The 11,530-nt window shown below is 41.4% G+C and overlaps 2 protein-coding genes across 2 annotated transcripts; one reads left to right on the top strand and one right to left on the bottom strand.

Moving 5' to 3' along the window:
• Positions 1-696: 696 nt before the first annotated feature.
• On the top strand, positions 697-3,023 carry zgc:172182 (coiled-coil domain-containing protein 89). Its single transcript, XM_023828064.2, has 7 exons — positions 697-900; positions 1,375-1,847; positions 1,937-2,067; positions 2,239-2,369; positions 2,475-2,551; positions 2,624-2,723; positions 2,850-3,023. Exons 1-7 carry the CDS (start codon positions 841-843, stop codon positions 2,934-2,936), a joined length of 1,059 nt encoding a protein of 352 aa, XP_023683832.1. The 5' UTR covers positions 697-840; the 3' UTR covers positions 2,937-3,023.
• A 163-nt stretch (positions 3,024-3,186) lies between these two features.
• Positions 3,187-7,154, bottom strand: LOC111852300 (ATP synthase subunit beta, mitochondrial-like). The gene is made up of 10 exons (XM_023828063.2): positions 6,997-7,154; positions 6,021-6,203; positions 5,594-5,768; positions 5,252-5,373; positions 4,797-4,981; positions 4,555-4,713; positions 4,145-4,267; positions 3,842-4,054; positions 3,551-3,752; positions 3,187-3,433 (listed from the first exon to the last, which is right to left on the bottom strand). The coding sequence occupies exons 1-10, from the start codon at positions 7,100-7,102 to the stop codon at positions 3,336-3,338; spliced, it is 1,566 nt and encodes a 521-aa protein (XP_023683831.1). The 5' UTR covers positions 7,103-7,154; the 3' UTR covers positions 3,187-3,335.
• Positions 7,155-11,530: the final 4,376 nt, after the last annotated feature.

The raw sequence follows: 11,530 nt of genomic DNA, 5'->3' as shown, positions 1-11,530 counted from the left end.
TTACCCTGAGAATCAGCAATGGTGCTCTTACTGACCCTTTCTGCATAGTAATGCTGATTATGATGAATATTACTTATTTGTTTATCTTCTTTTCCCGTTATTCTATTATCTGAAATTAGGGGTAGGGTGGCAAAATGTTTATTATATATAGAGAGAATATGAACATGAAAATGTATTTATTCTGCTGTGTTGAACACTCATTGACCACAGACATTGATATAAAATTCATGTTTTAAATCATTTATGTTATGTCAGAAGGATTATATCAAGTTAAGGTCAATTAAAAAGTCTGTAAAACAGATGAAAGAATGATCAAATTTAAATAAATATTTATAGCCTAACTATGCATAGACTTAGCATGTGTGTCCTTGCTGTTGATATATAAAAGCCTTAATAGTGGATGTTGCTGCGTTTATCACTGCTAAGTTAGCATTACGTTGTACTATGTGTACGCACATTAAGCACTGCAATACAACAGACCGCTAAAAAGCATACACAAAAAAGCATATATAAAACACAAATCCTATTTGTAAACAGTCCTACATATTCAGAATGCACCAGCTATATTACGTAAGAATACTGCAAAGGTCTGGAACGAAATCGAGATGTTTCAGTCCAGCAGAAGAAGTATGGACTAATTAATTTGATGAATGACGCTGAACAACTGGAGCGGCCACTAACCCTGTCCCAATGAGGCTTCCGTACGGCTGTTGCTATTGGCAACAGCTAAAACTTTGTATTCCGACCATCGGTAAACTGTGCTGCGAATGAGGCGTAGAGAAGCTGAACAATGGTTTTTCTGAAGCTGCTCATAGCTGGAGACTGACGGCCGATTCAGGCATGGCATCACCGCACAAAAACCCAAAGGACCTCGAAAAGATGATCACGGACACCAAGCAGGTGATACACTGGGGTGCCTTGCCAGTTTATAGCCCTGGTTATCCACGCCCTGTGCTTCGGGTGTTTGCAGTCTGGGTTCAGTGCATTGTCCCGATGTAGCTACAGTTAGGCTAGCTTGCAGGTCGCTAATGCGGGTTAGATTTTAAATTTCCGGGCAAATGCATTTAACACAAACCTTTAACATAACGTGGTTGTAAACAGCAGTAAAATGTCGACGTGCAAAAGATTTTCCGATAATTATAATGCAACTGGAGAGGTTTGACATAGTGAGCAGTCCAGGGTTCACATGTGCAGCGCATTTACTTTCTTCTAGTTGCTAAGATTGGAAATGTTAGCGACGCATTTATGCATGGTGCTTTTAAACCAATGCAACTATTGCTTTGTCAGCGATAATAGTCTTCCTGGCTGAGGTTCCTCATTAAAAGTTGTTTTGTGTATTGTGATATGGCTGCTTTTTTGTTTGCCGTCGCTTAGGACATGGATGATGTTCACGTAGCACTGGAAAAGCTCCGGAGTCTGTCCGAGGACGACGTGAGTGATACGGAGGTCCTGCGGTCGAGAATAGACGAGCAGTCCGGTTTGATTTGCATCCTGAAACACAGGGCGGACGAGATGCTTCTGCGGTGCCAGGCTCTCGAGCGGATCAACGAGGAGCTGGAGAACCTGCGTCAGGATGTGCAAAAAGAGCTGGAAGATGAGAAGGAGAGGTCTTCACAGCTGGAACAGCGATTCAAAGATCTGGCAACAAATCACGAGGAGTTAATTAGCTTCAAGGACGAGTATAAAAAGCAGAATGGGCAGCTGACCGAGGAGAACGAGAGACTTCGTGAAGAAAACGAGAACCTTTACAGAGAAAAAGTCAAAGAAAAAGAGGATATCATCCTAAAATTAACCCAGGAACTGAAGGATCTAGCAGAGCAACACAAACATCTAGAGTCTGAGTATCAGTGAGCATAAACAATTTAATAAAGCAATGAACTGTCAAAATGTTGTTAACTACAAGATAATATAACCTAAGCCTTTCTCATTTATACAGGGAAAAAACAACTGGATTTCAGACTAAACTCAAAGAACTCATGAGTCTCCATCAATCTAAAGAAGCCTCTTTACAAAATGAATTGCATAGCACCCAGAAGCAGCTCAAAGATGCAGTGGACATGTACACAGGTGAGTGTTCATGATATGCAAAGTACTACAGTTTTAAGCCGTTAAGACAAAACACAATATATTAGGTAATAGAGCGTCATGCAGCCACATTAACTGAACTGCTGTTCCCAACACTTCTGAATATCCACAGTATTTTATTATATCCCCATTGTTTCTATACATTCTTCACAGAGCTGAACCTGCAGCTCAGACAAACAAGGGAAAAGGATGCAATGATAGCGACTGAACTGCAAGAGAAGCTGGAGGTCTTACCGAAGAAGGATGAGCTAGAGGACCTGTCAGCCCTGAAGAGAATAATACAGGCATGAAAAAGAATTTACATTTTACATTTCAAATGAGTTATTTCCTTTTATGCAGATGAAGTAGATTTAAAACCAATTTAAGGTCAATATTAAAACATCTTTCAGAAAAAAGAAGAAGAACTTAAGCTCCTGGAAAGTCAGAGACAAGAGGAGGAGCAGGCCAGAGCAGCAGCAGAGCAGAGGTAAGCTGCCGGTTCATGGACATTTGAAATGTAGCAATGAGGAGACTTGTGACCCAAATGTTTCCTTTGAAGGTTTGAAACGGAAGCGGAGGCTGTGAATGCAGATTTGAAAGTGAGAGACCTCCACGCGGCCCTTGACCAATCCGAACAAGCCTGCAGCGAGTTGAAGGAGGTGTGTTGACAGAAGTAGTGGTTTCACTCCATCCCAAGTTCAGACCCAGTTTCTTGGGTCAGCTGTAAAGGGCCACTGCTGTTCCAACACCACATGCTCAACAATGTCCAATTGTTCTTTTTTTAGGATTTTGAGGCCTATAAAAAACACAGCAGCGAGCTCCTCGCAAAGGAAAAAGAATTAAATGCCAAACTACGTCAAATGATCGGTTAATACCAGACTGACATTCCCCAATCGATGTAGTAGTTGCATGTCAGTGCCATATGCCTGAATAAAAATTGTTGTAATCTGCTCACATAAGCCTTCACTTGTTAAGTGTTCATATTCTCTGCAGAGGTGGTAGTACAAGAATACAACATTTGTTTTTCAATAAGTTTCTAATAATTTAATGAATGTCCAGCTATGTTTGCCTGAAATGCACTATCACAACAGATTAGAAGTCATGGATCACGAAGAAACACTATTACAACAAGACAGATTTTAATGGTTTCGTTTTCTCCTGGAAATGAAAACAAACTTTTCGGGATGACAGGACATCATACTTAAATTGTACATTTCACAAAAGTGCTCCTCCACTGTAAGCTTTATCATAACCCATACTTTGAGAGTGATTTACGAATGTTCTTCTGCGAGTTTCTCAGCTTTCTGGACTACTTCTTCGATAGGCCCAACCATGTAGAACGCCTGTTCAGGCAGGGGATCGTACTCGCCTGTAAAAGTCAAACACGTTGGTTTTCAGCAGCTGAGTAACCATATAGTAACCAACATTGGCTAAAATTCATGCAAGTGGTTGTTCTTTGCAGAGGGATCAGTTAACAGGTTCATACCTGCCAGAATGCTCTTGAATCCTTTGATGGTGTCCTTGAGGGGCACAAGTTTGCCTAGATGGCCAGTGAAGACCTCAGCCACTTGGAAAGGCTGAGAGAGGAAACGCTGGATCTTGCGAGCACGAGCAACAGTCAGCTTATCTTCTTCAGACAACTCATCCATACCCAAGATAGCAATGATATCCTGGAGGGATTTGTAGTCCTGCAAGAAACCAAAACTGGGAACCATCATTTAAAATTCCACACAGCACCAGTGGTCCAAGTCAATGGAAATGTAGAAATTGGTCATACCTGCAGGATCTTCTGTACACCACGGGCCACATCATAGTGTTCAGTTCCCACTATGTTTGGATCCATGATACGGGAGGTGGAGTCAAGGGGGTCAACAGCAGGGTAGATACCCAGCTCAGCAATAGCACGAGACAGCACAGTTGTGGCATCCAAGTGGGCAAAGGTGGTGGCAGGAGCAGGATCAGTCAAATCATCAGCAGGCACATAGATGGCCTGGAAAAGAATTTCGAAAATATCTAGATTAAATTTGCATGGCCTGGCAGAATTAAGCAGTGCTACATCCAGGATGCCAGCCTTGCCCACCTGAACTGAGGTGATGGAGCCCTTTTTGGTGGTCGTGATCCTCTCCTGCATGGTACCCATATCAGTGGCCAGAGTGGGCTGATAACCCACAGCAGATGGAATACGACCCAACAGAGCAGATACCTAAATGGCAGAAAGGTTAAGGAATGAGAGGGCTGCTGCAGAATTTAACTTAATTTGGTCTATTAAAACTAATTCCAGAAGGGAAACCTTTGTACCTTAATGTACATTGGGACAGATTAACATGTTAGAACTTCTGTAGAAAGACATGCCAGTACCCTTTGGAAGGGTCCCTGATTATACCCATGCACCTCCAAGTATTTACAAACTGAAGGTTGCTAGAGTTCTTAGGAGACGTGTCCATAAGTGAACCATCTCTGAATATTCTTAAGGAAAGCTAATCCACAGACCTCTGATCCAGCCTGGGTGAATCTGAAGATATTGTCAATGAAGAGCAGCACATCCTGTCCCTCCTGATCGCGGAAGTATTCGGCAACAGTGAGACCAGTCAAAGCCACTCTCGCACGGGCACCGGGGGGCTCATTCATCTGCCCGTACACCAACGCTACCTGGAACAGGATAACCTTGGTCTCTACAACAACATAAAACGCAAATGGCTCAAAAGGCCACACTGTGAGGACCTAAGATTTACCTTTGAGGTGGTGTCCTTCAGGTTGATGACACCAGATTCAATCATTTCATGATACAGGTCATTTCCTTCACGGGTGCGCTCTCCAACCCCAGCAAACACAGAGTACCCACCATGGGCCTTAGCCACATTGTTGATCAGCTCCATGATAAGGACAGTCTTGCCCACACCAGCACCACCAAAGAGACCTAAGGCAGACATTTGATTCTGTATTAGGATAGGGTTTAAGCATGAATACAAACAGAAAGAACAAAACGTACATAATTATATAGGATACTAAAATATTGGTACAGCAGCAGTAAATAAGTAGTGCCAAAGTATATTATCATGCAAAATTGTAATACACTGTACACAAGTAATACATTTACACAGTAATACAACAGTATTAATTGGAATAGGATAATTATAGCAAATCAGGTCACTAAAGGTATGATGTCATCTAGCTTCTCCTCACATACCAATTTTGCCACCCTTGGCATAAGGAGCAAGCAGGTCGACCACCTTAATGCCAGTGACCAGAATCTCCTGCTCCACACTCATGTCTGTGAACTCGGGGGCTTCTGCGTGGATGGGAGCAGTCCTGCAAGAAAGGCCCGAAGCTTTTACAGCAACACCACCCTAACCTCCGACCACCTCTATTGTTCCTGCAAAGTTGGTCCCAAATATATCCCTGTTCCCTCATAGGATAAAACAAAGATAGGTTTATAAACCAATCAAATTTACCCAGCTATTCTGACTGGGAAAAAAAGCATACCACATTTCTTTCTGTGGATAAATTCAAAGAAAGCAACTTCACTCACTGCTTGGTGGTGATGGGCCCCCTCTCATCGATTGGCTCCCCAATGACGTTCATGATCCTGCCTAAGGTCTCTGGTCCCACTGGGATTCTGATGGGTGCCCCGGTGTCAAGAACCTTCTGTCCACGTACGAGACCTTCAGTACCATCCATGGCAATAGTGCGCACTGTGTTCTCCCCTAAAATACAAGTCAAACTTTAATGCGTTATAAATTCTTTTAATATAATAATACTGATTGGGATTAGGGTTGCAAAGGGATGGAAAATTTCCAGAAACTTTGCAGAATATTTCCATTCCATGGGAAGATAAGCTGGGGAATTTTGGAAATACTACAAATTGGAAACTTTCCATGGGAATATATGGGAATTAACAGGAAAATTTCCAGAATTTTGCAACCTTAATTGGGATAAACTCTATAAGAGACATTTACCTAGATGCTGTGCAACCTCCAGCACCAGCCTGGAATCACGACCAGATACTTCCAGCGCATTGAGAATAGGAGGAAGGCCCTCATCAAACTGGACATCGACAACGGCACCGATGACCGCCACAATACGGCCAGCGGCGGCAGCGGGTTTAGCCGTCGGCGCAGCCGCAGCAGCATAGTTCCTGCCTGCAAAGTATGAAACATGGAGAAATAACGATTACACATTGATAATTATTGCAAATCAGCATAATAACATTGATCACGAAACCCACATTACGAAGACACCCCATCAATTCAACAAAGAGCTACTAATTCACCGCAGTGGATACCATGATTTTAATGGAATGACATCCCTTCGCTGTGTCGGGGTGTTTCTTTTTCCATTTACATTCATTTAAAAATAAATGATGGCTTCCGATTGTCATAAAGGAGTCTGTCATTGAGTTCAAGTTTCCACTGCTACAATACTGCAACCGGCAATATGCCATATCACTGCACGATTCCAAGTCAGTGCAATGTCAAATCGGAGGTTACATTCGACACGACCCCAAAACAAGAGCACATCTTTCCACAGTAATAAATAACCGTAACATGCACAAAGTGATATTGCGAAACCTGCAATGAGTCGAATGACAACTACCCGGCCTTGAGACGAGACACACATTACAAACAGCATTAAGTTAACACAGTGGCCTGCTAGCTCCTGAGAAACCGATAATGACCCAAAGACTAAGGTCATTGGTATTTTTAAAAGCAAATCGGGTTCAATAACGTTTTAAAGCTACAATATAACATACAAAAATGCGCAGGACACGTGTACTTAAGTGTCCAATTCATAATCACTAAGAAAAAACTCAAGTAAAGCGCATCCGGCCGGCATGGCAACATTTCTCCCATTTTAGCCAGCTAGCAAACCAGCAGCTCTAAAAAGGGATAAACGCCATAAGAACACCTCTGCAGATACCACCACGCAACTTACGCGAATAAAGAGCTGCCGGGGCTCCACTGAAGGTTTTCAGCGGATTGGCAACAGGCTTCAAAGCCTGCAAAACCCCCGCGCTGCAGCGTCCCACAGCTCCCAACATGGTTAAAATGGCTGAAGGTGGAAGGGGACGGAGCTTCACAGCAATTTATAACTTTTCCGAAGGGGAGACGTAAGCCTGCGTGTATACGTCAACACGTAAACACGCACTTCTCTTCATCGGGCATGCGCGGACTCCTAGTACCACGTGGGGGTGTTCTGACAAAACATCCTACCTATCGAGACGTTCTAGCGAGCCTTTCTGCGCATGTGCAGTTCCACCGTCTTTGGATTAGTGTTAGGTTTTAGGGGTTATGGTTAGGGTTAAGATAAGAGTTTTAGGGGTTTTTGGGGGGTTATGGTTAGGGTAAGAGTTAGGGTTAGGGCTATCGATTAGCACTACGGTAGGATGTTTTGATAAAGTAGGACGTTTTGTCAGAACACCTGGTTTTGAAGTTGCGCACCTGAGTGAATCTAGTCATATTTAGTACTGTTGTAATAGACAAAGGTTATCTTTATGAACCTTTTAAAATAATGTAAAAAAATCAATGTTAGAGGTAATTCAGATTTTTTTGCGCTTTTATGTTAAAATTTGTTTTTAAAAATAAAATACTGTTAGGCCTTTGATACGTAATGTTCTATGAATTGTTCCCCTTCATGTCTTATGTTGTTCTGCCACAATCAGCTCTGGTATGTTCATGCATACTAGCAGTAAAGTGAGTTTTGATTCTGATATTATAATATATTTTAATTGCTAAAATTATAGTTTTGTTTTGTTGGATTTTTAAAATGAATTGGCCAGGAATAGTAAACTATGAAAGAATGATATGCTCAGATACCTTTAGTTTTGCATGCTGCCTGAGCTGGGCTCCAAGAGCCTACACAGCCCTGCGCAGAATAAGCAGTGAGGATGGATGAATGGGTAACTACCAAACGACAGCTGAAGTAGCACTAAGAAAAACTGCATAGGGGGCAGCATTTCCTCACAAAAGTGTATCACTTAGTTTTTCCGTCCATCAATCCACAATCACTTACCCAGTATAGAATGACAGTCAGTCAGTTTTTATTTAGTGACTAAAATGAATGAATGAAATACAGGAACTGCTTATTATACACTGCTCAAAAAAATTAAAGGAACACATTGAAAACACATCAGATCTCAAAGGGAAACAAAAGTCATGCTAGATATCTATACTGATATGGACTGGGTAATGTGTTAGGAACAAAAAGATGCCACATCATTTGATGGAAATGAAAATTATCAACCTACAGAGGGCTGAATGTTATCAAATGGATGCAAAGATTTTCATTTCCGCCTGGCACTAACCATGTATCCGTTCAGAGTACTAAGCCATATAAAGGTCCCCAATGAAACCCCTGCATTCCCACATCATAGAGACTCTAATCTCAAGATTTATAAGATTATATTTGTAGTGCTTGTGATTTTTTATATTAGATGAGACTAAAAATTGAGAATTTTAATTGGCACAAGTAGTTTTTCCTCGTAAGAGGGATATCAAGACTATGTCAGTATTTACACATCAAATTATGACATATCTAAGTAGCCCCGAATGTTCTGAAAACAAAATCATGATGCATATGTGGCATATGTACATACAATGTAATAAGTCTAAAATCAAAGGGATAGAAAAACACTCAAAAATGGATAGGGTTCAAAGGGTTAACACAGTACTGTGATTCAGTATAAAATGTCCTGCTTAAAAGCTCAAATGCAACCAATAAGGTGTGTCATATTTGAAAAAGATGTTACATTTGTACAGAGGCATTCATATTGAAATTTTAAGAAAAAATGTCCATGGTTGAACTTATACTGTGACACAAGTTTTAGGTCATAATGCCCAGCCCCAAGATGGTGCCTGTGCTCCACATTTTGTAGTGTGTTGTGTTATGTAGACTCAAACATTAGTCTGTATCTGATCTTGACTTGGTCTAGCCCTGCCTTGGTCTTGGTCTTGTCTCGGTCTCGCACCACCTTGGTCTGAATTGTTTTCTTTAAAAGACTTCTTTGCTATTTGAACATGTTAGAAGTCATTTTGTTTGTGGCAGTTTCTTTATAAAGATTCTGAAAAAGATTAAAAGAGCAGGTATTACATCTTTTGTTGGATAGTTCTATTTAGATTCCACAGATGCGAAATGTTTTGTGTGTTACCCAAGTTTATAATAACAGCTTTTTAGTTTTTTAACAATATTTGCATGTCCAACTAAAATTACTAGAAAAAAATCTAAAACCGCGGCTCTTGATTGTCTTGACTAGAAACCCATAATCAATGACTTAAGCAGGGGTGTCCAGTTATGGTGCTTTGGGAGGGAAGCCCTTCAGGATATGACCAGGTGAGGTGACTCTCAAACCATTCAGTACAATAAAGCAATTAGGGCCTGAGTGAGAGTGAAACCCAGCACATCCTGTGGTTTGTGTGGGCCACTGCTGACGGGCCACTGCTGACGGGCCACTGCTGACGGGCCACTGCTGACGGGCCACTGCTGACAGCCCATGAAACGCAGTAAGCATTCAGGCGTTAATGAAACTGCCATTTCTAAAAAAGTACTTCTTAATGTTCTAATGCATCCATCCATCCATTTTCTGTAAGCCCTTATCCTATGCCTGCTTGTGGGGGCTCTGGAGCCTATCCCAGTGGCTATGGGCGCAAGTTTTAATGCATATTTACAAAAACCACTAATGTTTAATTGTCATCAAATATTTCACTGCATGATACCCACCGGCTTCCTTTGAAATTTTCTCTGTTTTCCTTCTGTGAAAATCTTGCCTTCAGGATTAATGTAATTTGAGAAAAAAATTCTTCTGTAAGGCTTAGGGAACTGGTCAGGAATTCCTGTAGGCAATGCCTTCTCAGTGTCTGGATTGCTTACGTGTGAAGTGTGGAATAGTTAGTAAATGAAAGAGACAGGGTACACCCTGGAAGGCACTCCAGTATTTCACACATTACTATACACCTCATATGGATGGTATGTGTTTTTCCTGAGAAAGCCACAAAATCACAGGAATAGTATCAGACTGTTCCGTCCACTACTGGTTTTCAATACAATGGGTTATAACAACTTTGAGTAAAAATGCAGATTTTGGACAATAGTAACATGTACAGTTCAAGATTCTTTATTGTTTTAAAGTATAATTCTGGAATTCTTTAGCTGCGATGGGTTGGACTCAGTAGGTCTTTAGCTGAAATGGGTTGGACTCTATCCTGAGTATTTCCCAACCTTGTCCTTGTCGATTCTTGGATAGACGCCTAAGAGCCTGTGTAACTTCTTTGTGGTGTGTGCAAAGGATGATGCAAGGAATCGGTCTCCAATCTGTCTTTAATTCTAAAACAACAGTGCAATATTCATCATAATTTATACAGAATATTTCTGTCTCTTGTGCAGGCTGACATGGCGTGTCCCAAATCAGACGAATTCAGTTGAAACCCCGCCACGTATTACCCAATTGTATGCCAGTTGTATCAGCCAATCCTCTCTCTACAATGTATGTTCCAGTAAGGTGTTCCAGGTAAGTGGAATTATATACAGATCTGTTACACCTGCATAAGACAAGCAGGTATGGAAAAAGTAAGGAAGGATGGATGGATGGATGCAATTCTTTAGATTGCTTATGATGATAGATAGATAGATAGATAGATAGATAGATAGATAGATAGATAAAGCAAGTGAGAGTGTGGAGTGACAGGGGTACATGCTCTGCAGCTTTGATAGCAGACAGCCATTCATGCCACCCCCGGTGATTATAACCTCCGCTAGTGCTTTATGGTCTGGGGAGTGGGCTCCATGTGAAAGTGCTCCGGAATCCTAAAATTAAAGTAGCTGAAATATGTGCACCAGCACAGTCAGAGCCCCACCTGTCAGGGGAGGTTTTATTACAGGGCACACCTGGGATTGTACAGGCAGGGCCTGATCTATGGCTGTGTGCTGCATCTATGGCCAGCCCTCCACTGACACCTACGACTAGCGCACGCTTATCTGCATCACGCTACACGGCTTTTTACAAATCACCTTGTGTTGGTTGTGTTTGGGGGATATGCTGCGCATTATACTGGCTTTGGCAGCTGTGCATTCTGGGTAGGTGTCAGCTTTGATGAGAGTGATGTCTTACTGGGTGTGGCCATGAGCACATCAGTTGGAAAATTCCTATTATATTTATGTCATTCAAGAATAACATTTGGGAATGTGATTTACCAGTTTAACTATTGCTGCCTTTCCAAGCTTTTCATCTTTGGATCAATCTAAATTTATTCACTTTCATTAAAAATGTCTCTGTATGGATATCATATTCTGTACCCTCTGTGTTCTGTGTATCACTAAATAAAGACACAAATTGCATTAAGAGGGATGGTTTGTTTCAATATTTAAATATAAAACATTTAATTCATAAAAAATATTGTTTTAGCAATAGTGCAAAAGTACCAGTGTCAGGATGAGTAAATTTGTACCATATAATGGCATAAGCATATTAACAACA

This window comes from Paramormyrops kingsleyae, chromosome 16, assembly GCF_048594095.1.
Source record: "Paramormyrops kingsleyae isolate MSU_618 chromosome 16, PKINGS_0.4, whole genome shotgun sequence".
Lineage (NCBI taxonomy): Eukaryota > Metazoa > Chordata > Actinopteri > Osteoglossiformes > Mormyridae > Paramormyrops > Paramormyrops kingsleyae.
Note: the sequence above shows the minus strand (reverse complement) of the source record. Positions and strands in the feature narration are given on the sequence as shown.

What these genes read in the sequence shown, in the direction of transcription:
- zgc:172182 (XM_023828064.2), top strand. Translation starts at nt 841, where the DNA reads ATGGCATCACCGCACAAAAACCCAAAGGACCTCGAAAAGATGATCACG. An exon ending in CCCTGAAGAGAATAATACAG is followed by an intron (nt 2,370 to 2,474) that starts GCATGAAAAAGA and finishes AACATCTTTCAG; the next exon opens with AAAAAAGAAGAAGAACTTAA. An exon ending in AGAGCAGCAGCAGAGCAGAG is followed by an intron (nt 2,552 to 2,623) that starts GTAAGCTGCCGG and finishes TTTCCTTTGAAG; the next exon opens with GTTTGAAACGGAAGCGGAGG.
- LOC111852300 (XM_023828063.2), bottom strand. Translation starts at nt 7,102, where the DNA reads ATGTTGGGAGCTGTGGGACGCTGCAGCGCGGGGGTTTTGCAGGCTTTG. An exon ending in GGAGGTTGCACAGCATCTAG is followed by an intron (nt 5,769 to 6,020) that starts GTAAATGTCTCT and finishes CTTGTATTTTAG; the next exon opens with GGGAGAACACAGTGCGCACT. An exon ending in TGAAGGACACCACCTCAAAG is followed by an intron (nt 4,714 to 4,796) that starts GTAAATCTTAGG and finishes ATCCTGTTCCAG; the next exon opens with GTAGCGTTGGTGTACGGGCA.